Source organism: Microtus oregoni, unplaced genomic scaffold (assembly GCF_018167655.1).
Source record: "Microtus oregoni isolate MIOR12 unplaced genomic scaffold, Mior012 000028F_ref0000031, whole genome shotgun sequence".
Classification (NCBI taxonomy): domain Eukaryota; kingdom Metazoa; phylum Chordata; class Mammalia; order Rodentia; family Cricetidae; genus Microtus; species Microtus oregoni.
Window position 1 is genome coordinate 17,785,970 of NW_024543087.1, and position 26,848 is coordinate 17,812,817.

The 26,848-nt window shown below is 45.2% G+C and overlaps 1 protein-coding gene across 1 annotated transcript in view; it reads left to right on the forward strand.

Moving 5' to 3' along the window:
* LOC121464389 (collagen alpha-4(VI) chain-like) overlaps positions 1 to 26,848 on the forward strand; it is a 101,294-nt gene that overhangs the window by 18,484 nt on the left and 55,962 nt on the right. Inside the window, exons 5-16 of the mRNA XM_041677318.1 lie at positions 108 to 704; positions 2,819 to 3,451; positions 4,448 to 4,993; positions 5,632 to 6,186; positions 11,780 to 12,114; positions 13,213 to 13,291; positions 15,735 to 15,880; positions 16,040 to 16,132; positions 19,187 to 19,240; positions 23,301 to 23,372; positions 25,131 to 25,157; positions 26,437 to 26,481. Of these exons, the coding sequence (XP_041533252.1) occupies positions 108 to 704; positions 2,819 to 3,451; positions 4,448 to 4,993; positions 5,632 to 6,186; positions 11,780 to 12,114; positions 13,213 to 13,291; positions 15,735 to 15,880; positions 16,040 to 16,132; positions 19,187 to 19,240; positions 23,301 to 23,372; positions 25,131 to 25,157; positions 26,437 to 26,481 (3,182 nt within the window). The remainder of the gene's footprint in view (positions 1 to 107; positions 705 to 2,818; positions 3,452 to 4,447; positions 4,994 to 5,631; positions 6,187 to 11,779; positions 12,115 to 13,212; positions 13,292 to 15,734; positions 15,881 to 16,039; positions 16,133 to 19,186; positions 19,241 to 23,300; positions 23,373 to 25,130; positions 25,158 to 26,436; positions 26,482 to 26,848) is intronic.

The following is a 26,848-nucleotide window of genomic DNA, read 5'->3' on the forward strand; positions in this document are numbered from 1 at the left end:
AGTATATTACCTGTCCTTGTTATTGCCCATGCCATGCCATCCTTGTACTCCATTTTTTCCCCTAAAAACTTGATTTATCTTTTCTGCCCATCTTCTTTTCCCTCTAGAGTCCGCCAAGACCTATGCAGATGTAGTCTTTCTTATTGACAGCTCACAGGACACATCGCAGGCCAGTTTCCAGTGGATGCAGAACTTCATTTCTAGAATCATTGGCGTCCTGGAGGTTGGCAAGGACAAGTACCGGATTGGGCTGGCTCAGTACGGCGATCAAGGTTACACTGAGTTTTTGTTTAATACCAACAAGACCCGGAATGAGATGATCACGCACATCCATGAGCATTTGGTGCTCCGAGGTGGCTCCAGAAGGACGGGCCGAGCCCTCCAGTTTCTTCACCAGACGTTTTTCCAGGAGGCGGCAGGAAGTCGGTTCTTACAAGGTGTTCCTCAGTATGCGGTGGTGATTACCTCAGGCAAATCTGAGGGTGAGGTCCAAGATGCCACACAGGTCCTGAGGAAGAGAGGCATTGAAATCATGTCTGTGGGGGTGCAGGACTCTGACAGGACAGAACTGGAGGAGATAGGGTCTCTGGTGTTTGTGTCTGACCAGCAAGGAGAAGATGGAATCAGACAGCTAATACAGGATGTAATACAGGAGACTCAAAAGGCTGAGGTCACGACCGAGGCTGCAGAGGGAGCTGCAGAAGGTAAGTCTTGATCCTTGGCTACCTGAGTCACCAGGAAGTCACAGGGTATGAAGAAAATCTGGGGGACTGGGGGAGTTCTATTGGCAGAGTGCTTGCCTAGCAAGCCTGAAGGTTTGGGTCTGATTCCCAGCACCACATAAACTGTACAACAACGCATGCCCATACGTTAGCATTTTAGGTATAGAGGCAGGAGAATATGAAGTTTTTTTTTTTTTCGAGACAGGGTTTCTCTGTGGCTTTGGAGCCTGTCCTGGAACTCGCTCTGTAGACCAGGCTGGCCTCGAACTCACAGAGATCCGCCTGCCTCTGCCTCCCGAGTGCTGGGATTAAAGGCGTGCGCCACCACCGCCCGGCGAGAATATGAAGTTTAAAGTCATGCTTCATTAGTTACATATCGAGACTCCTCCCCTTTTTGAAGGAGGAGAAGGAAGAAAGTGTCGGGAAAGACAGCTACTGAGGATATTCCTCGGTGTTAGGACACTTGTCCCTGTACATAGGGGAGAGAAAGGGGACACGGAGTGCCTCAGGTGTCATCTTGTCTATCTTTGGTTACCACTAATATGCTGCCGAGTAAACCCTCTGCAGTCAGTGCCTGAAATAATAATTTATCCTCACAGCAGGTCTGAGTCGGCTGGCTGTGGGGAAGCCCCACACGTAGATTTGCTGACCTTGCCTGGGTTGGTTCAGAGATCTGAGGTTTAATGGGAGCTGACTAGCTGAGAACGGCTCTACTTCTGAGGTCAGCCCAGCTACTCCGAGCACGTTCTCCCTGTGGTAATTGCAGAGCCCTAAGAGAAAAATCTACTATACAAATGCTTTTCAGAGCCCGGCAGCACCTGCTGACATACTATTAATCAAAGTAAATCACACGACTGTCAGCATCCTTGGAGGAAGAAAGCATATTGTCGCATGGGCATATGAGGAGCAGGAGTGAATATTTCTAAATATTAACCTAAGCTACCACGTGCTTTTTCTAGGCTGACCCTTAGCCTTTCATTTTATATTGTTATTTTATGTGTATGGGTGTTTTGCCTGCATGTATGTCTGTGTACCATGTGTGTGTTTGGAGCCTATGGAGGCCAAAAGAGGAAGCTGGCATTCCAGGTGGCTGAGGACCATCTGTGGGTACTGGGAAACAAACTCAGGTCCTCTGGAAGAGCAGCCAGTGCTCTTAAATGCTGAGCCCTCCTTCCACCCTTGTTTATTATTTTCATGTGTATGTGTGTGGGGGCTTGCGTACAACACACACATAAACGAGTTCCTAGAGGCCGGAAGAGAGCATCAGATCCCTGAATCTGGAGTCACAGGTGGTTGTGTAGATGCCTGGAACTGAGCCCAGGTCCTCTGTAAGAGCAAAAAGTGCTCTTAACCACGGAGCCATGTTTCCAGCCTCTCAATGTCTGTTTCTGAGACACAGTCCCACCGCATAAATCAAGCGGGCTCTGAAAATGTGACCTTCTGCCTCAGCTTCCCAAGGGCTGGGATTACAGGCGTGCCTCACCCTGCCCAGTGAACTCAATATTTGAAGAAAGATTTTCACAAAACTTTCAGAATTTCATGTTGTTTCTGTTGAAATAACATGAAGAGGGGAGAAGTGATTAAATAAAGGGTGTTTTGGACCCATAAGGGGGATTTTGACCCAGAGTCTTTTTGAAGGTAGAAAATGAAGGAAAAAGCCTTCCAGTACTCGTGCTTCTAAGATCATTACACAAACCAGAAGGTGATCTCGAGTAACTTTATGATGCGTGTCTGTAAACTGAAAGAGATGTGGATACGTTGTGCGTGTGTGTGTGTGTGTGTGTGTGTGTGTGAAAGAGAGAGAGAGAGAGAGAAAGAGAAAGAGAGAGAGAGAGAAAGAGAGAGAGAGAGGGAGGGAGGGAGGGAGACGGGGAGAGAATATTTTGGGATAGGTATGAACCTCTTTGATTATCATGTTAAGAAAGACTTTTCTTAATTCTAAAGCACCAAGTAGAAGTTAGCATAGTGTAACTTAAAACCTTAAACACATTACTGTGGCAGATAGATCACGTCACAGTGACGCCTATATATATATGAGTGTTTCCGTTATTCGTCTGTTCTCATGTTGAAACCCCTTATGTCTTTTTCATTTCCAGAATGTCCATCTGCCATCCCAACTGACTTGGTGTTCCTTGTCGAAGAATTTAGCAGGGCCAGGCAACCCAATTTCCAACAAGTTATCCATTTCCTGAAGACTACTGTCCAATCTCTCAGCATCCACCCTCATGCTGTGAGAATCAGCTTGGTCTTTTACAGTGAGGAGCCACGGCTGGAGTTTTCCTTGGACACGTTTCAAAGCGCTGCCCACGTCTTAGACCATTTGGACAAGTTGACCTTCCAAGGAAGAAGAGGAAGGGCGAAGGCGGGTGCTGCTTTGGATTTCTTGAAGAATGAAGTTTTCATTCCAGAGAAGGGCAGCCGTTCCAAGCAAGGCGTGCAACAGATAGCCGTGGTCATCATGGAAAGTCCCTCTCTAGACAACGTGTCTATGCCTGCTTCTCGCCTCCGCAGGGCCGGGGTCACCATCTATGCAGCGGGCATCCAGCCTGCCTCTGTGAGTAAGGACCTGGAGAAGATTTCCACATACCCTCCCTGGAAGCATGCCATCCACCTAGAGTCCCTTCTGCAACTTGTCATTGTGAGAAACAAACTGAAAAACAGGATTTGCCTTGAGACCGTGAGCAAATTCTATTCTCCAGAGGGTTTTAGTCCACAAAGAGCAGAAGAAGGTAGGAGGGATTGGTGCATTTGGTGTGTGTGTGTGTGTGTGTGTGTGTGTATGTGTATGTGTGTGTGTGCGTGTCCTTCCTGTCTTTTTCCCACCATGAAAAAAATGGAGTCAACTCATTAAAAAAAAAAAAAAAAGAAACCTCCACTTAGGAAATCCTTATTGTCTTGGTTCTAAGCAGCGCAGAGAAAGTGCAGGACTAGTAATCATCTTACTTTTTGAGAGAGGGCGTCTTGTAACCCAGGCTGGCCTCAAATTCATTACAAGCTGAAGTTGACCTACAGCCCTTATCCCCCTATCTCCACCTCTCAAGCACTGGGATTACAGTCCTGTATTGCCAAACCTTGCTTAATGTGTAGAATTTAGATGTTGGGCTGCTGTGAAGGCCTTTGGGTCTGCTTTTCTGGTTTCCCCTCTCCTGCTAGTATTTCTTAGATTCATCTTAGAACAATAGGTTTCAATTCAAATCACTGAAATATGGATAATTGACTAAGAAATTCAAGCCCATGATGATATCTTCAGGGGAAAAACATCACTGAGGTTTTATTAAAAATACTAAATGATTTTTGTATTTTCTTGATTTCTTGTCCTGAGGTCTAGAAATATGAAATTATACGAACACGTTTCAGTCCTTCCCCTTGACCTGTGTTTTTAGTCCCCAATTCTGTTCTGGGAAGGTAGAATTTGTTAAAGATGGCTTTCATTTCCTGGTCCATTTCCTGCTTATATCCTATTGGACAGAAGGGGAGAAAAGGAGTCTAATTTATAGTGGTGAAGAGTCTGAGAGCTGACTTCTGTCCCAGGCTGCACAGTGGCTAAGAAGGGACCTGGAGTCAGGAAAACTGTCCCAAAGTCTAGAGTGTAGAGGGTGCCTAGATATTAATAGAAGGTTGGATGATTTTTTTACCAGTAGGGTGGAGATTGGGATCAGTGACTGGGCACACGCCTCCTCCTGACATTCTGTTCTAACGGGCTGCGGCTTCTTCTCATTGGCCAGGCTGCGTGCATGTGGAGAAGGCAGATATCTATTTCCTTATTGATGGCTCTGGCAGCATCCAGCCAGAAGACTTCACTGAAATGAAGGCGTTCATGAAGGAAGCGACCAACATGTTCCACATTGGGCCGGACAGAGTACAATTTGGAGTCGTTCAGTACTCAGACAAGATTATAAGCCAACTTTTCCTCAACCAGTGTGCCAACACGGCGGAGCTGAAGACAGCCATCGACGACATCCAGCAAGGAGGAGGTGGTACCACAACTGGTGAAGCCTTGAGCAAAATGGCCCTGATCTTTAAAGGAACTGCCAGAGCCGGTGTTGCCCAGTACCTCATAGTCATCACGGATGGCAAATCTACAGACCCGGTGGCTGCAGCTGCACAGGGCTTGAGGGACATCGGCGTCAACATTTATGCCATTGGAGTAAGGGATGCTAATACGACTGAGCTCGAGGAAATAGCAAACAACAAGATGTTTTTTATATATGAGTTTGACTCCTTAAAAGACATTCAACAGGAAGTGATTCGGGACATCTGCTCCTCAGAGAGTAAGAATTAATGAAACAATCATATATTAATTACACGTAACAATTGGGTTCCGTTATGCTACCTCATATGTGTGTATATTTTAACCACAGTCACTCCATTATTCTCTCTTGCCCCCTCCTATTTCTGCTGATCCCCTTTTCTTCCCAACTGGCCCCTTCTACTTTCATGGTTTTTTTCCTCCCTTTTTCTTTTATTCCCTTTTCTCTGTGTGCAATCCAGTAAGTTTCATGAGAGTTGCTATGGAAACGTGGGTGGGAGGTTGCTTACAGGAATGTGTGGCATTGCATCAGGGGTTTTACCACTGCTAGAGTAAGAATTTTTTAAATCTCTTTTGTGGAGCTTTAATTGTTTGAATGGTCTTTCTTAGGTAATTCACTGGCTTATGAGGGAGTTTTGAGCGCAGAGGGACAGTGACCTAGAATAAACCAAGCTGGTCAAATTTTATATCTTTATCCCACGCCCGTGTCTTATTTTGAGACTAGTTTGTGCTGAGTTGCTGGAAGTTTATTGACTGATCTTCACTCCCTTTAAAAATATTTTTGTGCTGTATATGCGACCCTTGATTGTCTGCTGCAACTTGTAATCCCCTGGCTCCTGGTTCTGACCGAATGTCCTCTTGTGCTGCCCCCCACCCCAGCCTGTAAAAGCAGGAAAGCTGACATCATCTTCTTGATTGACGGCTCAGAATCCATCGCCCCTAAGGACTTTGGGAAGATGAAGGAATTCATGGAGAGGATGGTGAACCAATCTAACGTTGGTGCTGATGAGATTCAGATTGGCCTTTTGCAGTTCAGTTCCGCTCCCCGGGAAGAATTCAGGCTCAACCGATACTCCTCAAAGGTGGACATGCGCAGAGCCATCTCGGACATTGAGCAAATGAACGATGGTACTCGTACTGGGAAGGCCTTGAATTTTACTCTGCCTTTTTTTGGCAGATCAAAAGGAGGGAGACCCGGTATTCATCAGTATTTGATTGTGATCACCGATGGGGTCTCCCAGGATAATGTTGTCCCCCCAGCCAAAGCCCTCAGGGACAGAAACATAATTATTTTTGCCATCGGAGTAGGAGCGGCTCAAAGAACTCAGCTTTTGGAGATTACTAATGACCAGAACAAAGTGTACCATGAAGAAAATTTTGAGTCCCTGCAGAATCTGGAAAAGGAAATTCTTTATGAGGTCTGCAGTTCCCAAGGTGAGTGAGAGAGAAGCTGTTTGACCTGCGAGCTATCAGAAGTGACAGTGACCCTGTTTGTCTTCTCAGTAATGTAGAACTCTGATCCTCCGTGCTGGGCATGAGGTGGATGGGAAGGTCGTCTGTGGGACGAGCTCTTGACACTGTAGCTTCCCTGGGAACTCTTAATTATCCCTTTGCTGTCACCCCCTGGCCACCTGAGACCTGAACATTCTCAGATCCATCACCACAATCCCTTATCACACTTCCTGTAGCATAGACAAAGCCAGAGGGAATGTGTGTGCTCAGCTTCCTGAAGTTTGTGACTACTGTCGGGGAAGGAGCAGAGGGCCATGTCTTGTGAAGCAGAACACACTGTCTTTTCTGTGAAACCCTTGCACAGAAACTTGCTGCCCGTTCTGTTCTGTTTCTAAAGGGCCAAAGTTGTCTTTGATTCATTTCTGCCTTACCCTGTTAAGCTTCCCCTCACCCCCTGCCCAAGATGGCGAGGTCTAACCTCATTCTGGTGGTCTAGACCTATTCTCTTCTTTCCTTAAAATTGACTTTCAAGGAGTGACGGAGATGGAAAACCACCTTCATGGGTGACTTTACTCTAGGTGAGAGGCTGTCACAAACACCTTCCTCACTACAGTAGCTAACACATGCACAAGCAGACACACACAGATATGCAGAGACACACAGGCAGATACACATAGACAGACAGACACATGCACACAGACACACACACACACATGCACACACACACAGACACACACAGACACACTTATACATATACCCACACCCTAACTTTGAGGAATCAGTCCAGGAACTTGAGCATCCCAGGCAAAGTATTCTGTCATCATGTTCCATCTCAAACCCTAGGATAGCTAACTTTTACTTTTTTCAACTATGTATTTTTATTTTATGAGTATGTTTTGCTTGCATGTTTGTCTGTACACTACATGTGTACAGGTGCCCATGGAGACCAGAAGAGAATGTTGGATTCTCCCTAGGACTGGAGTTATAGACTGTTGTGAGCCACCATGTGAGTGCTGGGACTTGATTCTGCAAGAGTAGCCAGTGCTCCTAACCACTGAGCCATCTTTCCTGTTTCGCAGGTTGCCCCTCCCCCTTCAGCATCAGGGAGACTTTGAGGATGCTAAACAAGTTCTCTGCCCCTGAGCTGAACCTCAAGGCAGCAGGTTCTGCAGTCTCTGTGGCACAGCTCGTTTGTTTATTTATTTATGAGACCAGTTCTCCTTACTTATTCCTGGCTGGCCCTGAACTTGCTGTGAAGACTAGGGTGGCCTTGATCTCCAGAGATCCACCCACCTCTGCCTCTTGAGTACTGGGATTAAAGGCGTGCGCCACCTTGCCCAGTCACTATTGTGCCTTTTGATGCAGCATGACAAGGTCTTAAAAACTTAAACATGTTTGGATCATCTTCGGTCTTGTTAAAATGAAGAATCTGAGGTCAGGGTCAGGGTCTGCATTTTAAAAACGAATTGACTAATCTTTGAAAATTCCATTTCTATAATATACATTGGTCATGTTTATACGCCCATCACCCCCGTCCTTCCCCTTCCGCTCCCGGTGAACTCATTCTTCTTCCCAACAAGTATCCATGTGTGTATGTGTACATGTGTGTGTGTACACATGTGTGTACATGTGTATGTGTGCATGTGTGTGAAAACCACTGAGTTTAATTAGGGTTGGCAGCCTGTACATGGACAGAGATTGTTTACTGTAGCATGGGCAGGAGTCTGTATATCTAGAAAGCTACCAGGTAGTACTAATCCTGCAAGTCTGTGAACTGTGTTCTGAATAGGGGGGAAGTGTAATATAATATTGCGAGGCATAATCTAGCCATAGAATGGTATAGTATGGGGTAATGTATAATACACCATAGCATAGAATCATGTAGAGGAATGTATAATAAAACCATGAACTCTAATAATCCTACAAAAATACTATATAGGAGATGATTTTGTTATTTTATCTCTAAACATACATGTTTTTATATACACATGATTGTGTAAATTATCTATTTTTTTTGAGACTGGGCCTCTCACTATAGCTCAGGTTAGCCTGGAAATCCCTGTGTGGCCTGGCAGGCGCGAGACTCCTGCTAATCAGTGTTAGCCTCGCGAGTGCCAAGAGGCAGGCATGCGCCACCATGCGTGCCTTGTAACTTTTTAGCTCTTTGAGTCTGAAGGGACCAAGGAAGAAAATCTGGTCTTTTCCTTAGTTAAGTGCCTGTTAACAGGGTCCCATGACTTGTCAGCCTTGGCGGGAGGCAAACGTGGGCTCTGGACATTTACAAAGCCCTTGGTTCCTCAGAATCTGAGAGAGCAAGCAGTACTTAAGAACAAAAGAAATGCTTTCACCAGGATGCTTTTCCCAGGGGAAGCACTGCATTCGTTACCACACCTGTCTCACACAAGGTGGCTTCAAGGCGGGTGACTCCTCTGGGACACAATCAACATTCTTTCTCACTCCAGAACAGTGCTGTCCTAACGTGTTAGATGGTGTTCGTTCATCTGACAGTCACGTGGGCTCCCGTGAGGTAGATGCCATTATTGAGATACTCAACTCCTAGGTGAGGAAAATTGGGCTGAGAGAGGTTGCAAACAAAAGGGAAACAGTGGGAGGCAGGGGTTGAATTACTCAACAAGGCAGCAAAAGACAGACCACTCACTGCCTGGCATGGTGGTGCATGCCTTTAATCCCAGCACGCAGGGGAAGGAGGCAGAGGCAGTCAGGTAGGATCTGTGAATTCTAGGCCAGTCTTGGCTATATAGTAAGACTCGCCCCCCCCCCCCCCCAAAAAAAAAAGCAAAAGGCCAGGTCAAGATCATTTTGGTTCTAGGTCAACCTCAGCTACACTGTGTTCAAGGATAGCCTGGCTACGTGGGACCCTATCTCAGAAATAGAAATGGAAAACAAATAGGGGCTGGGGAATTGGCACAGTCAGTAAGGTGTTTGCTTTTCAGAGCCAAATACAAGCTTGGTGGTATGTACCTGTTATCCCAGGAGACAGAACTAGGAAGATCCTTGGGGCTGGTTGGCTGGCAAGTCTAGCTGGATCAGTGAGCTCTGGGCTCATCCAGACACCTTTGTCTCAAAAAAAAAAAATAAAGTGGCCAAATGCTTGAGGGAGACACCCAGCATCAACCTCTGGGCCCCACTCACTATGCACATACACACAGACTCACATTCTCTCTCTCTCTCTCTCTCTCTCTCTCTCTCTCTCTCTCTCTCTCTCTCCTCCCTCCCCTTCCCTCCCTTCCTCCCTCCCTCCTCTCCTTCACACACACACACACACCCACACACACACACACACACACACACACACACGTACATATGTAACTACCGCCTGCAAACAACAACAAAAGCCCACACGATAATCATTATGTAGGCACACAGAGACTTTTCTTGAGCAACTGGGCTCTAAGAGGTGCCAGGCTTTATTGTGGAAGACTCATTTGGGCTCCCTGCGTCCTATCAAAGCTTTAAAGTCTATTTTTGTGAAGTATTAAATTAGGGTCTTCGCTCAGGCTGCTTCAAGATGCCCAGTGAATTTGGAAATCGTTTGAATCAAACACATAGATGAAGCTGTCACAAAGATGGAGGCTAAGGTGTGCTCTGGGCTCATCCAGACACCTTTGAGTCTAGCTCAAAGTGGTAGAGGACACCTGCTTAACGCCAACCAAACCAAAGCAAACCACAAAACAAAACAAAAAAGCAAGGATTGTAGGCTGCCCTGCATATGTAGTTCGAATTCTCCAGATATCAAATTCCTGAGTTTTCTTTCTTTGCAGGGGAACATACCTACCTTTTCTTTCTGTTCGCTTTGTACCAGGTGGATTAAGGTTCTTGTTCATTCAGTTTTGCTTTTAACTTTTTGATGAAATTGGGCTAGACATTCTAATAACAGCCAGAAGCTAGTTAGTTACAGAATTCTGGAGTCACAGAGCTGAAAAGACCTTGGCGGTCGCCTGCCAAGATCCCATCCTCTCTGCTAACAGGGAAGAAAATGGTTCCTTGCATTTGTCAATTACCGAGTAAAACCAGTTGGGAAGGTTCTAGGGGAGACGGAAGCGAGCAACACAATCTTATGCCACTGAGAAAGCCAAAGTTCTCTTGTCTCAAATTGGATCTAACATAGAAATGGGATTTACTTCTGCGAAACTGCTATTTTGTCAACTTGAACTAGATTTTAAAAATAAAGCAAAATCCAGTTATTTTATGTGAAAACAGGAGGAAGTCACTTTCCACTGTGTTAGTTTCAGGAACATACCAGCTAGTGTGGGTATGATCTTCAGGGGGCTAAAGCTCATGATCCCGCCATGGGAAACATTTCATCAGTGAAGGGTCAACTACATACTCATTGCTCCCCAAATTGTATTGCCTAATCTTTGGTTTAATTTTTCTAGTTTTGAGTCAAGTATTCCAATGTGTGTGTGTGTTTGTGTGTATGTGTATGTATGTATATGTGTGTATGTATGTCTGTTTATATATGTGTGCATATATGTATATGTATGTGTGTATGCATGTATGCATGTATATGTATGTATGTGTGTGTGTGTGTGTGTGTGTGTGTGTGTGTGTGTGTGATCAGAGAACAACTTACAACAGTTTGTTCTCCTTCCACTATGCGGGCCTTGAACTCAGGCCCTCTGGCTTGATAGCAAGAGCCTTTACCCACTGAGCCATTGTGCCAGCCTACAATGTGTGAAGATTTAAGTAGGAAACACCCACATACTCATTGCCCCTGCTGAAGTAATTAATAGTGCTAGCTCTTTCATGGTGGCTAAGTTATTCATTCATCTACATTTGAAACTAGATGTTGTCTGTGAGCATCAATTTTGCATTCTCGATGGAATTTCGTAAGTGGGCTTATTATACACTAATTATACCCTGAAACACCAGTGGACCTTCCAAATTCTAGATTAAGCCTCCCCAGGGGGCCTTACAATTTATTCAGGCAAAAGAAACAGAAAATAGAGGATACCATTCAGCCCTGACCTTTTCTAATAGTCTGCCACCCCACGTAAGGCTGCTGTATGGGCAGTAGACGAGGAAGAAGACTCCCAGCGAGGAAGGTGAGTTACAAGGACTGCTGAAAGAGACTCAAGGCTTATTTATAGGCTACCCTTACTGCCAGACATCCAGTGATGGTCTGTATTAGGTCATGGGAGAATAGCATGGCATAGCACCCACTCTTAAGGAACCACCGTAGTAGAGGAGAAGACTAAAGGAAAGCTTCAGTGATACACAGGATATTACGTACTTGATCGGAGGGGGCACAGGTAAAAATTGGAGACCGCTTGGACGGTGAGGCAGGCATTTGGATTGGTACTTAAAGGACTTGAATATGTCAGTTGGCTACATAGGAAAGGACATTCCAGGCAGAGGGGTAGGATCTGCCATGACAAAGGCAAGGCGCAGCCTGTTTTATATCAGTTAGCTTTTGCCGTGTACCAACCTTCACACTTAACCCACCATTTTCCAGGCTTGGCCTTGTGGGAGTTTCCTAGGGGAGCGTTCTTTCCAGCTTGGGTACTCAGTTCCACCATGGCAGGAGACTGATACTACTTCTCCACTTTCAAAGGATGCAGCATGGATCTGTCTGTTGGAATCGATCTCTCAACTTCTTCAGAGCGAGCTCAGCAGGACCTGCGAAGGCTGCTCCCGGGGCTGATGCAGCAGCTCTCTGTGCTCTCTAACGTCAGCTGTGACACTGCCGGCCAGATGGACCCCAGGTTCCGCTACATGATCCCAGGCTCCAGCGGCCAGCTTGTCTTTGACTCAGGCTTTGAGAAATACAGTGATGAGATCATCCAGAAGTTCCTGGTGCATCAGGGTTTGGTGAACAATCGTATGGATGTAGACTTTCTGCAGAACCTGGGAGAGACTGCCATCCAGTTGTCTCTTGCCACAGTGAAGGTAATACATGCCTAGGACCCAGGCTATGGAGCCTTGGGGCAGGGTAGGATAAAAAGGCTTTTATAACTGAAGCCAACAGAACTGAGAAGAGGAAGCTTTTATTCAGCTGGCATGTCTTTATTAAGTCCTGGCGGCTCTGGGTTAAACAATACGAGGAGGGACCAAAGAATACAGCCTTGCCTTCCAACTGCTCACAGGTTAGAGATCCAAATCCTTCCATGATACAATTCATCCTTTTATTTATTTGTTTGTGACAGGGTCTCTCTATGGAGCCCAGGCTGGCCTTGAACTCACAGAGCGCCACCTGCCTCTGCCTTCCCAAGGCTGGGATTAAGGGGTGCGCCACCACACCCTACCTGCACAATTCTTTCTTAAGACATCCAGAGCATGCCCCTAGGCTCCCTAGTCTCTTATGTTCACTCCCAGCTATTCGGAGTTCAACCGTTATTTTTGTAATCATCACATTGAGCTAGCCGAAGCCCATCCGTGGAGTCCCTCCCTTCCTGATGCCCCTTGAATGGTATACCTCAGGCACTTACTTCTTCCTCCATTCAACTTCCAGTGTCCCTCACATGCCTCCTCTCCTCTTGCTAATGGCACTTTGGTATTTTTTGAACGGATAAAGATGGAGGAGGTGATTTTAAAAGCATCTTTGAGTGGCTAGTTTAGACTGTTTCAACTCTTCTCTTTTTCTCCCCTTGGGGTGAAGGGGAGGAAAAGTTGAAATGGAAATAAGTTTGTAATTTAGTAACAAATGGATAGGTCAGAAGAAATATTTTAAACTGCTGGGCCTGCACATACAAATTCACTTGTATTTTTAAGAATTGTGTCTGGATAGTGGTGGCAAATGCCTTTAATCCTAGCACTCAGGAGGCAGAGGTAGGCGGATCTGAGTTCGAGGCCAGTCTCGTCTACAGAGTGATTTCATGGACATCCAGGGCTACATAGAGAAACCCTGTCTCAAAAAACCAAAAGAAAAAAAGAAAAACAAATTGTGCAATTTTTAGCATTTACTTCTGCATTCTCTTTTCTTTTTCCTTCTTTTGTTTCCTCTGTTCTTCCTGCTCTCTTCCCCTCACTCTCCTCCCCATGTCCCAGGTCCTTTTAGTGCTTACTGATGGACTTGACGAGGATCTACAGAGACTTCGGAGAACCTCGGAGCTCCTCCGCAACAGAGGTAAGCCTCCTGCGTGGACTGGATCCTCCCACCAAGGCCCCTCCCACCAAGGTCGAGCTCCTTCAGGTTGGACTCCTGGAAGCCACCTGCCCTAATAGGTAGAGCGTGGTTCCAATGGGCTGAGGTCCAGCCTCTCTTGTATAAGTCAGGGTGTGGAGGCATCTCCTCTTCCTAGCATCCCCGACGTCAGAGCTACTTGGACGGTTACACCGCTGTACTCCAGTATTGTCATTGAGTATTTTAGGTTTCTCAGAAGTCTCTGTATGTCTTTTCCTTAACCGCTGGAGCCAGCTGGAAGCCAAACATTGCTCTTAGCCCCGCCATTCTCTTCAATCTTCCCCCCCTGCCTTCCTCCACTTTGAAGGGTCAGGGAGCTACTCCAGGTGGCGCGTTTGTGAAATTCGAAGATGCCCATTGCCCTGTGGATGCAGCCCTGTGCCGGCTGCTGGCTGCTGGCTGCATCTCAGAACACACTTGCTGCTCAGCTGGGCGTCCTAGTGTAGGACAATTTGTGCATATGCATAAAGTGGCTTTGGCTGTTCTTGTTTTGTGTCACAAGAAGCAAACGCAGCATGAATATCCAGCCACACTGATTTGTTCAAATTCCCTTGAGGCAGGATAAAAAGGAAGGGAGAATTCTGGGGACACAGGATGGGGAGGGGAGGAGAGAGAGGAAGTTCCTTCATACAGGAATTTGGTTGAAGTTTCTTACCCACAGCAGTTGAAAAGGGCCAAGGAGTTTAAGTGGTGAGCAGGAAGCAGAAAGTGCATATGTTCTGACCACCTCATGCCCCTGAGATTTGGAGAATCTGGGAGTTTAGGCAGACCCTATCCTATCTAATGAAACAGGCACTAATGTATCAGTGGAGTCACACTGAGACCAAACAGACATGGGTGTTAAGAAATTCAACCGGGAATTGCCATGTTTGTTGTCAGAACAAATATTACTGTTAATATTTTGATCTGTAAACTCCCAGCATATACGCAGTTGGCTTCTTGCTACTGAACAAGCTGCTGACAATCTTGTACATATTCCCAATTTACGTCTTAAAAATATGTTCTTGGCAACTAATGTGTGAGCAAAGTTTGCAGGCTCTTGTCACACACTCCCAAATTTCTTCCAGAAAAAAAAAGTTGCAATAATTTAACTTTCCAGGGTAATCAATGAAGCAAGTTCATCTGGAAGCAAGCTGTCATTAAAGAAAACAAACAAACATGTTTTTCAACACCAATGGCAAAATCGTTCCCAGTAGTATGTATTGAATATGCCCCATCAAAGGAGAAGGACAAAGGTGTCCCCATGGGGGGACTGACACATAGCTCCTGATACACTGCCTTCCTTAGCAGCCCGAGGACTTCCTCCAAACTTGTAGAGACCTAGCCCTGATATGGGATTCCCCTCTGTAAGCTGTGAATATTATTGGTTAATAAAGGACTGCTTTGGACCTATAGCAGGGCAGAACTTAGCTAGGCAGGGAGAACTAAACTGAATGCTGGGAGAAAGGAGGCAGAGTCAGTAAGAAGCCATGGAGCCCCACCAGAGACAGACACTGGGAACTTTACCTGGTAAGCCACAGCTACGTGGCAATACACAGATTACTAGAAATGGGTTAAATTAAGATGTAAGAGTTAGCTAATAAGAAGCTAGAGCTACTGGGTCAAGCAGTGATTTAAATAATACAGTTCCTGTGTGATTATTTTGGGGCTGAGCAGCCGAGAACCAACAAGCATAGCCCCAGGCCAAACTAGGGTTTATGTTGTTAATAGAGAGGAATTGCAGGACTAGCCCTGATTACTCTTCCAGAGGACTCAAGTTCAATTTCAGGCACCCACATGGCGGCTCACAACCATCGGTAACTCCAGTTCTGGGAACCTAATACCATCTCTGGCCTCTTTGGTTACTACATGTGCATAGGCATACATTCAGGCAAACACTCTTATACATGGAATAAAAATAAATAAAATCTCAAAAATTAAAAAAAAGATACTTGAGGGAGAGGCAGGATACCATTGATAATTTTAGATTAGCCTCGGTTTTCTTGAGAGCACTAGGCTAGCTAGGGCTACATAAGTAGATTCTGTATGCAAGAAAGAAACAAACAAACCCAGACTAGACAAGCCAGCAACAGCAATGAAAAAGAAGGCTAATTGTGCTTTCACTATTTTTTTTTTTTTGAGTTAGTCTCACTGTGTAGCTCAGTTTCAGCAAACCATGTAGCCCATGTGGACCTTGAACTCCTGATCTTCATGCCTCAGCTTTCATGTTCCGGGGCTGCAGAGGTCAGCTTCAATTGGTATGGGAACTTGTTTTTAACAAAAACGCAGCTTGAGACAACAAAGCCTGAGGATGCAGCAGTGGTGGAATGATGGTGACCATCTGGGATGGAGACGGAGGCAGATGGTTTGGAAGACAGGTAAGTAACCCCCCTTTGATACTTCGAAGGACTCTCTGGACTCCTGTTCATCGGCCTGGAAGGTGTGCAGAAGGTAGAGGAGCTGCAGGAGCTGGAGTTTGGCCGAGGGTTTGCATACCGGCAGCCTCTGAGCATCGGTCTGCCGTCCCTCTCAAGCATCTTACTGAAGCAACTTGTAAGTCCTCTTCCAAGGTGTCCTTTGGTTGATCCCAGTGATGATAATGACTTTGAAGACTTTGGGGTATGTGTATGGGAATTTTACCTGTCTAGTGTATAGTATGACCCAGGCTGATATAGAAGAAAAACCATATGTGACACAGATTCTGTGTTTCAGGACACAATTGTGGAGAGGACATGTTGTCACGTGTATGCCAAGTGTTATGGAGATGATGGGCTCAGAGGTGATCCTGGGACTCTTGGGAAGAAGGTGAGAATTCCTGGTGGAGGGAGAAGGTGACACTCAGTGCCAGCCTGGTGCACAGAGCAAACTCTAGGCCAGACCCTCTCACACCGAGGCTGATATCCTCACTGCCTTCTTTCTAATTCTACAGCTGTAACAAACCTTTGAGGACCTTGTTACTTCACATATGCAATCTTGAAGTTCTGGGAGTGGACAATGCTCTCCCCAAACTGACCAGCATGGAAAGGCATTTGAGACTTGAGCTTCTGTGTTTTCCTGACATCACCATAGCCTGTTCTTTCTATCACATAAGGTTTCCTTTTTATGTTGATTTAAAATTATTATTTTTTTAGTTTATCACTCATTTTATTTTTCATAAAATTATTTTTAATTCACGTGTTTGTTGCATTTATTTGTATGCATGTGTATGTATGTACACATGTGCAGGCTACGGTGTCCATGTGGAGCTCAGAGGACTTTTGAGAGTTGGTTCTCGCTTTCCATGATGTGGGTCCCAGGGATTAAATTTAGGTTATGAGTTTTTGTTTGTTTTGTTTTCTTTTTTGAGAGGCTCTGGCCTAGAGCTTGCTCTGTGCACCAGGCTGGCTTTGAACTTACATAGGTCGGCCTGACTCTTCCTCCGAAGTACTGGGCTTACGGGTGTGCACCATGTCTAGCCCAGGTCATCAGTCTTGATGGCAAATGCTTTTATTGGCAACCTGGACAAGTTGTTTTACGTTTTTTATTTGTATGTGTGAGTCTGTGTGAAGGTCACAGATCAACATCTGGAATCTCCCTCAGATGGTAACTGTCCACTTTAGTGTTCTGAACCTGGAGCTTACCTATTTGGCCAGGTCAGCCAAGCTGCAGAGTGCTCCTGTCTCCACCTTCCCAATTGCAGGGATTACAGTCACGTGTTGCCATGTAAGCTCAGAAGTCATGCTGAGGAGCTCAGACTTTACTTCTGAGCCATCTCTAAGCCCCCTTCGGTCTAACTGACAAGGCGGTCATAGACCGCACCTTTGCACAGGATGTTGCACTTACCAAATATTGACCTGGCTGGCATCTTTTTTTCCAGCAGTAAATGCCGTTCCCTTCCTAACGTTCTTCTCACAGCATTAAAATCGGAGAAAAGATACAGTCTTCGGCTTCGCGCAGCAGTTGCTTTTCTTCTCCATTAACTCTGACTTAACTGGCAGGAAAATTAGTACCTGGCACTTTGAGGGAAGACTAGCCCAGAGAAACGTTCCTCAGGTACTCAGGGCTGGCTAGGTTCTAAGGGACACCCAGGGGCCAAAGTTTTGAGAGGTGCATGGCCTCAAATCCCTGTGTGAGGTTGAACCAAACCCACCGGCACGCACACTGTTCTGGAACTCTCTAGGCAACTGGGGTGACCTTGAGCTGAGGACAATTACAGGTGTGTGCCAGGCGTGTGCCAGGTGATTGCCAGGTGTATGCCAGGTGATTGCCAGGCGTGTGCCAGGTGATTGCCAGGCGTGTGCCAGGTGATTGCCAGGCGTGTGCCAGGTGATTGCCAGGCGCGTGCCAGGCGATTGCCAGGTGTGTGCCAGGTGATTGCCAGGCGTGTACCAGGTATGGTGGCACACACCTGTAGTCATCTTCAGCTCAGTGCTTGGCTGGAATGAGTTCTTTTTTTTTTTTTTGTATGTAAAGATTTAATTTTATGGGGCTGGAGAGATGGCTCAGAGGTTAAGAGCATTGCCTGCTCTTCCAAAGGTCCTGAGTTCAATTCCCAGCAACCACATGGTGGCTCACAACCATCTGTAATAGGGTCTGGTGCCCTCTTCTGGCCTGCAGGCATACACACAGATAGAATATTGTATACATAATAAATAAATAAAGAAAGAAAGAAAGATTTAATTTTATTTTTACTTGTATGTGTGTACCCATGCCTATGTATGGACATGGGTAAACAAGGCTGGCACCTGTGGAGGAGAGGGCATCTGCTTCCATCTGTCGTGGGTGCTGGGAACTCAACTTGGGTCTTCTTCAAGAGCAGCCTGCTCTCTTAACTGTGGCACCATCTCTCCACCTTCTAGCATGAGTTCTTAATGGCTTTGCAGATTCGCCCTATCAATTTGAAACAGTAGAAAGTATGTAAGGATTTTTTTTTTTTCTGAGATAAGGTCTCCTGGGACCCAGCCTGGCCTTGAACTTCTAACTTAGCTGAATACGACCGACTGTGATCTTTTGTCCCGTCTGGCTTCAGTTCCCAAGCAGCAGGATCAGAAGTGTGCACTAGCGTGTTTAGTTTCCACAGTGCTGGGGACTGAACTCAGGGCTTCATGCATGCCAGGCAAGCACTCCGCCAACTGAGCTCTGTGCCTAGCCCTGTAAAGTCTTTGAAAAAGAAATTGGTTAAGCCTTAGTGACAGGTTTGTGTCTCTCACATTCTTTATTATTAGACTAAAAGACTGAGTTTGGGAACCCCTTACTGTGTGCATGGCACCTAAGTGGTCATGTCTTGATTGCCGAGAACTAGAGGATGCTGATGTCCCTGCTCGGTTAGAACTGAGTCGTGCTTGGTTGTATTGAATTTACAAATAAAACATGTCTCGTTGATGTTACTGGTGGATTTTAGGCTAAATAAACAAATCTACCTTTCAAATGGTAAACCAACATTCCTGGGGATGATACAGTTTGTAAACATGAAACTGAAAAAAAAAAAAGACTAAACAGTTGAGTCAGAAAGAAGCGCTTCCTCATGAGAAATCGGGGCGCATGACCCCACAGATTGTGTTAAACAAGGTCAAAGACCTATGTAGGAATAACACTTCAAACTAGAAACTGGTCTTGGTTTGAGTTTTCATAATAGAATGGCTTAAAAATATTTTGGAATCATAGCAATAACCCAATGAGCCAAACAAGTGTCCATATGCCCCCTTTAACGCAGACGAAGAATCTCTTTCCATGCAGCTCCTCCAGCAAGCAGTGAATGGATTGGTTGATAACATATGAACCCAGTGAGACAAGGCAATCTGATAGTAGCGATTAAATTTTTTTGAGAAATGACAAAGAATCCAGAGTCCAAGTTACTTAGTTGAGTTTCTGTCTTCTCAGGGCGAGAGGGGTTTGGACGGGCTTCCTGGCCATCCTGGAGAAGAGGGTGACTATGTGAGTACCGGATGCTTTCCTTTCCTTCTTCCCTTCCTCTCTCCTCCCCACCAGCTAAACTGAGGTGATTTGTTGTGATTATCGAGTCACCCATGACAATGACTGGGGTGGCAAGGTGAACTTAGTCCAAGTCCGTTCTTATAAGGACCCAGCTTTCTTGGGTGGCAGTGAAGGCTCTGGGGTCATGGCAGATCCCTGAAGGTTTGTATGAACCCTGGATTCCTCATGCCACCCCAGGATGTGCTGCAGGAGCAACACTCCCTGCTTGTTTATCAGCGAGACAAATGTTTGTTACAGAGGGAGCAGGAGGTAGGAGCGCAGAGCGCGGTGGAGACCGGCTTCATCTTTTCACAGGATTACCAGGAGGGTTTAAGAAAGCCGTGGTTTTCAGGTGATTTTGAAGCAGTTCTTTGTCCCCCAAGCCTGCTTTAAAGCGGATTTGCATGTACACCACTAGCTCTCGAGCTTTCCCGGTTTCAGACTGTAGGTGTTTTGTATTGAGTGGATCAGTTGAAGAAAGGAGGTCACCCCGAGATGGAGTTTAGGCTCTCTGCAGCATGGAGGAACGGTTTCGAGGTACCGTGCCTTGAACTGCCATGCTGAAGCATTTTTATTGACTGTTACACAAAAGTTGCTTTTGGGTAAGACAAGTTCCTTATTCCAAAGCCCTGATCTAATCTTTATGTTTTCTGAAGGAAAACATCGCACCCCTGCAACTTTAGTCTTTGCTGTGTACAGTTTACCTGCAGGGGGAAATAGAGTTCAGGTTCCCAAGCCCTAGTGGAGCTTGTAAGCCAAGAGGTCTCGGGTGTGCCAGGATAGTCTTGTGACCAAACTGTAAAGCTCCTTCAGAGACAGAAAACCATCACCGTTTTGTGATATCTAAGTTAAAGCTAAGAGAATTTAATTTACTTATTTCATAATTACAACAATCCACTATGCATTAACATGCATGATATTACTTTATGAAAATGAATATATTTGACAGAACAGAAAGCACCAGCATAAAAGAACAATGTTTTCCATATTTAGCTTTTAGGTAGCAGCCGAATCTGCATACCTGATTCTTTGTCTAGCCTGCTCTGGTGCCACTATCTGTGTGTCTCTTCCCTCTGCCTTAAACTTGGGAAAGAATGAGAATTAAAAACAGAAAATAACACTGGAATGCTGTTCCACCTTGCCCGCTGTGTCCCACGAGGAAGGAGAGGGACAGCACTTATGGGTTCCAAAGACTTTACTAACTCACCACATAAGCGGTCACTGATGATCAGGGCTGCAGGACGAGGGCTCTGGAGCCTCGTTTCTCCCTAGCAGAGGCAGAAGCAGAGACAGAAGCAGGGGTTATTAGCACAAAAACCACAACACATTTGTTGCCAAGTTACAGTTACAATTTTCACCAACCAGGAATCAAATTTTAGGAACTTTTCCTTGTGTGTTCCATACAACGGAAGCCTTTCAGTCCAACCAATCAGATTCGTTTGTTCCTTCTGGGGTCAGGAGCAGCCATAATGTTCCTAGAGAGCTAAAGATGCATAACGGCTGCTTCTATGGCTTAGGGAGGAGGGTGGGCAGCTATTGGAAGGTTTCCAGCTCTCCTAGGGCTTGGGAACCTGAACTCTATTTCACCCTGCAGGTAAAATGGAGTCTGAAGTCAAAATGGCAGTACTGAGGCCAAGGTGCTTTTGCCTGCTCCCTTCAGTGTAACTGGGAAAAATACCCTTTGTGAACTACTGTACATATAAACATAGATATTTTCTTTGCTCCAACTGTTTTTTTTTAAATTATTTTATTTGCCGGAAGATGTGTCTACATACTGCATATGTGGCTGGTACCCAAAGAAGTCAGAAAATTGTGTCAGATCTTCTGGAACTGGAGTTATAGGTAGTTGTGAGCTGCTATGTGGGTGTTGAGAGCAGAACCTGGGTCCTCTGGAAGAGCAGTCAGTGTTCTTAACCACTGAGCCATCCATCCTTTCCTCTAGCTGCTGCTATTCTGAACTCCTACACTGTCTGAATGTAGAATATAGCTGCCAAGACGTGTGTAAACCAACCTACTTTGTAGTTTTGGGAGGCTTGCTCGACCCTCCCTCCCTTTTTTCAGTAAGCACAGCCTACATTTAGAAATAACAGAAATATTTCTTCTAATTTTTCGATGATGTTTAAAATGTCCTGTGCTATTTTTTGTACCTGTGGGGTGGGTCAATGGGTGAGCATGTGTGTGTCATGTGGAGGTCGCTTTTGGGAGTGGGATCTTGTCTTCCATCTTGAGGCAGAATCTCTCTTGTTTATACTTAGGCCAACTAGCTTGGAAGCTTCCAGACAATTCTATGCCTCCCATCTTCCTACATGAGTGCTAAGATCATACCACAGCTCCGGCTTTTTAACGTGGGTGCTGGGGACTCAGCTCATCACATTGGCACAAGTTCCCTTGCCCACTGAGTCATCTCTCCAACCTTCTTTTATGCTTAATGTAATTTCTTACAAGAGAAGATGACTTCACTGTGTGCTGTCCTCTGAACAGCTCTTAATATTATTTTTCCCCCTAAAAATGGGTAGGTTTTCCTGCTCAGCGCCAGAGATATCTCTGTAGGTGGGATGCTGTCAGACGTGTGAGCACACATTTGTAGACTCAAGCAGAACGTGCCTCGGGAACAATTTATTCTCCCCGATGTCTTCTGTTAGTAACTCATCACACCTCTCCTGAGCCCACCCTCCAACCCAAGGGTATAAGATAACATCCTGAGACTGGGAGTTTGGCTCAGTGGGTAAAGCCCTTGCTGTGCAGTCTTGAGGACCTGAGTCTGGATCCCACAACTCTGCGTGCATATATAGCTGTGTGCGAACCTGCTCTCCCAGGACTCAAATGCATCTAAGAGCAGGAAACTGTGTGCCCAACAAGGTGGAAGGCGAGTCTGTCCTCCTGACTTCCACACCTGGCCATGGGCCAGATGTGCTCCACTCACACATGAACACACGCACACATGAACACACACACGCGCACATGCACAAGATTGAAATAAAAATTGTTATGTTCATTGACTTTGTGGGTGAGGAAATAAAAAAGGGCTCAATGGCCAGGTGTTCCTCCATGTTTGGGGTCCCAGCTGGGCTGATGGGAACTTCTGGGGCTCTCGAGACTGGACTGGAGGACCCATTGCTGGGGTGGTATCTTCTCTTTTGTGCCTGGCATCTCTGCTGGAATGCTGGATGGACACAAATCTAAAAATATAGCAGGAGATTCTAATATATTAAAAAAAGTGGGCTGGTGAGATGGCTCAGCTAGTGTGAGTGCCTGGCAGCCTGTGTTTGACCCCTGGAATCCACAGTGGAAAGAGAGAACCAACTCCTGCAAGGTGTACCCAGACTTACACACATTCGCTGTAGTATCTTGCACCCCTACACATGCATGCTTATGTACACACGCCCTTGCACCCGTACACACACATGCTTATATACACACGCATGTATACACACATGTGCCAATAATAACAAACTGCAAAAAATTAGAAAACATCTACCAGTCTTGGTGGTATGTACTTATAATCTCAGTCCTTGGGTAGAGGCAGCAGGATCACAAGTTCAGAGCTAGCCTGGGCTACATAGTAAGACCCTGTCTCAAACAAACAAACCCAAAACCTAAGTAAGAGAAATGCAAAGTTGATTTCCCAAATACTATAAGGTCAGTAAGGGAACAATTGGGCGATCTCAACAGGAAAAATTGCTGAGGCGAGGCAGTAACCTTAGGGACAAGAAGGGAGTCATTGATAAGAAAATGTTAAGCAATAGTTTATTTCCCCCTGAGACCACAGTTTGAGCTATCTGAAGGAGATGCGAGACACATCTGAGGTTTGCAGTTTTTTCTCATTTGGGAACTCAGCTTGGCTAGATGATGAGTTTATAATCTGATGACCTTGTAGGCTTTGTCTGGTCAAGTGTTGGAAGATGTGAAACTCTAGGGACCATCTGTGTCCCAGCCCTGTGCCGGGCATCCCTGCTGGTTAGAATTGCTTTGGTGGGCACAGAGATAGCTAATTAGTATCTCCCTATGTTTTTCTTCACAGGGACAAAGAGGCCCCCGGGGTCTTCCTGGACTTCGAGGTGAGGAAGGGTGTCCAGGTGTTAGAGGTCTTAAGGTGAGTGTGCCCTTGAACTTTGAGATCCTTTACCTTTCACGATTTTGTCCCTTGCATGGGAGAAAGATCTTAATTCCTCACCACAACTATAGAATCTCAACTCCTAAGAATGAAGATTGCCTGAAGGAAACCTTTAGCCTTTGCAGGGAGGTGGTCCCAGGAGACCACAGGAGTGATGTGAGGATGTAAGGGAAAGTGACCTAAAAAGACAATATCAGTTAGATTCCATGCTGTGGGGAGAGAAGGCCCATGACCAGGAGCTCTGGTGGTCAGTGGTAAACATGAGCTTGAGCCATATCCACTCAGACACAAGAGACCTGGAGATCTTACTCCAAATCTCTAGGAAGGGGTATGGGGCTGGTCCCAAGAAGCTTTAATTCCCTAGTACTTTAGCCTGTCCTGCATTTGGGGAGAGCAGGCTCTGGTTCCAGAAAAAGAAAGACAGAAAGAAAGAAAGAAAGAAAGAAAGAGACCCGCAAGACAAGAGTTGAGTGTGCTGATAGTAGAAGGTAGGCTTGGAATCCTGGATTTAAAGGATTTAAACAGCTAAGGGGAGATGAGCAGAATGCCCCCTTTGAAATGGCTGCTTTAAGTGGCTCTGAAGCTTCCATGATTGGAGGGTCTCCTTCAATAAGCTCAGAAAAAATATCTACAACATAATAGTCCTAAAGAGAACTTCCCCAGTCATCCTGATCGTGTCACCCACTGAGCTATATCCCCAGCCTTCAGTCCTTTCTGTCTCAGTTTTAATTAATATGTAAGAATTGTATCTATGAATGAATTCAGTGGCTTATTTCAGTAGCTGCACATAGAATGCAGCAGCTGAATCCAAGCTCCTCCCTCTTTTGCTCTGCCCCATTGTTGTGGAATATTACTTTAACTAGGGAAATATATTACATTTGTTTCTGCTGCTTTTGTTAATGATGTAAAAATGTGCTACATTTGTTTAATTAGGTAAAGATATGTTTCATTTGGTTCACCTTGCCTGCCTAAGGCACCTGATTGGTCTAATAAAAAGCTCATCAGCCAATAGCTAGGCAGAGAGAGGGTTATGTGGGACTGGCGGGCAGAGAGAATAAGTAAGGAGAAATCTTGGCTGGAGAAGAAGAGAACAGAGAACGAGGGAGAACGAGAGGGACATGTCTGGGGCCAGAAACGAGGCAGCCATCAGTCAACCAGACAGGAGAAGCAGTGAAAGTTAGATATACAGAAAGAAAAAGAAAAAGAAAAAGTAAAAAGCCCCAAGGCAAAATGTAGATAAAGAGAAACAGGTTAAGTTATAAGAGTTGGCAAGAAATGTGCCTAAGGCTGAGCATTCATAACTAATTAGTCTCTGTGTCATGATTTGGGAACTGGTTGGTGCCCCAAAAGAAAGCCTGCTACAGCCCATTGCCTCTGCATCCTCTAGTGATCAGTATTCTACATTTGGGTTGACTTTCTATTTTTACTTTTAAAAACTATATATTACTAGTCTTTTTTTGTGTGTGTCTAGCTTATTTCATTTAACACAATGCCTTCCAGTTCCAGATGGCAGAATGTTTCTTTCTTTTTTAATGGTTGAAAAACATCCCATTGTGTATCTGTATCACATAAAAAAATTCACTCCCCCATTGATGGGTCCTAGGCTGCCTTCCTACCTGGGCTATTGTGAACATTGTCATAGTAAACACAGGCATGTAGGTATGTTTTTGGCATGGTAACTTAACTTCTTGGATCTGTGTACACAGCTTAATTATTTTTATTTCTTCCTGACTTCAGGGAGCAAGAGGATTTTCAGGAGAGAAGGTAGGACCACCTTCCCTTTTCTTTCCCTGGCTGGCAGTTTCCCTGGGAAACACAGTACTGAGTTCATGCCCTGTTCTACGATTTCAGTGAAATGCCAAATTCATAGACAAGGAGGTAGACAGTCCCAGCTGACTGCCTGGCTGATAGGCTGACTTCAAGACAGATATTTTAGTGCATAGATTGTGACATACATTGCTATTTCCATCTCTGTAATAATTGGACTACCATTATCTATCACATGATGGTCTAAAAAGAGTTGGTTCTGGTCCAAGGTGTGGTGGGGAGAGGGGGTCACAGTGTACATACAGGGGAGGGGTGATAAACTTGGGTGATCACAATAAATGAGTAACTTTGTATCCAGATTCAGAATCAAAGTATCTATTTGTTGGCTTATTTGCTCTAGAAATATACATGACACACTTTGTGTTCCTCTTGTTACCATGGAGTAGAGTTTACAAAATGATAAGACAGACCTGGGCTCAGGGTGATCTTACTTATGCATTCTAGAACCTTCCATTACATCCTGTGACCTGGGGCAAAGGTGTCACATCAACAATTCAAGAGCTTGTTAGATGTGTTTATTGTCATATGCTAATTCAATTTTACTCGGGTTTAAAAAAGAACTTTTTTAAACTTGATTTTCTTAGGTAGACAATAGGTATAAACCCACTCTTTTACATGTGTGGCATGTGTTTCATTTGGTTTGTGAAATTCTGACAGTTTTTCTTCAAAAGATGCTGTCTCTGTCTTTTTCTGTCTCTCTGTGTCTGTCTGTCTGTCTTTCCCTCTCTCCCTCTCTCTTTCCTCTCTGAGTGTTGTTTTTAGACAGGGTCTCACCTATAGCCTAGGCTGGCTGAATTCTTGATCCTTCTGCTCCAGACTCCTGAGTGCCGGGATTACAGGTGTGGGCTACACCAGCTACAAATGTCATTTTTAGAATGTGACATTGACAAAGGGCTTGCTCACTTTCAGTACTGAGTTGCAAGAGTCTTTCTTACCCTTTCTTACCACACTTGTGTGTCCCCCCTTGCCGTTTTTTTAATACATCTTCCTCTTCCTCTTTCTCCCTTCCTAGTCCCTCTCCCCCCACTTCAGCATGGAACCATCTGGAAAAGCAATAAAGACCATTTTGGGGAAGATCAAACTGTTATAATAATTGGGTGTGGTGTTAACATTGTTTCAGAAGCTCTGTGCTCTTGTCAGCCAAAAAAGAAATTAACACAGAAGAAACACTCTATCCCATGGTCTCTTGTCTAACTTCTGCCCTTCATCCCCACAGGGCAATCCTGGTGAGGAAGGTGCTCGGGGCTTAGATGGAGAACAGGTATGGAACTCTCTTGCTTTATATTTTCTGCCCATTACTCTGACTCTGGCTCTATCTGTCTGTCCATCTGTCTATCTATCTATCTATCTATCTATCTATCTATCTATCTATCTAATTGTATATGTGTGTGCACATACGCATTCCTGTGTGCTTACCACTGCACACACATGGAGACCAGAGGTCAGGTTGTAGAAGTTGGTTTTCTCTTTTGACCTTGTGGGTCCTGGGGATTGAATTCTAATAGACAGGCTTGGCAACAAAAGCCTTTACCTGATAAGCTATCTTGTTGTGTCCCTATTTATTTATTTATGGAGACAGGGTCTCCCTGTGTAGTTCTGGCTGGTCTGAAACTTGCTATGTAGACTAA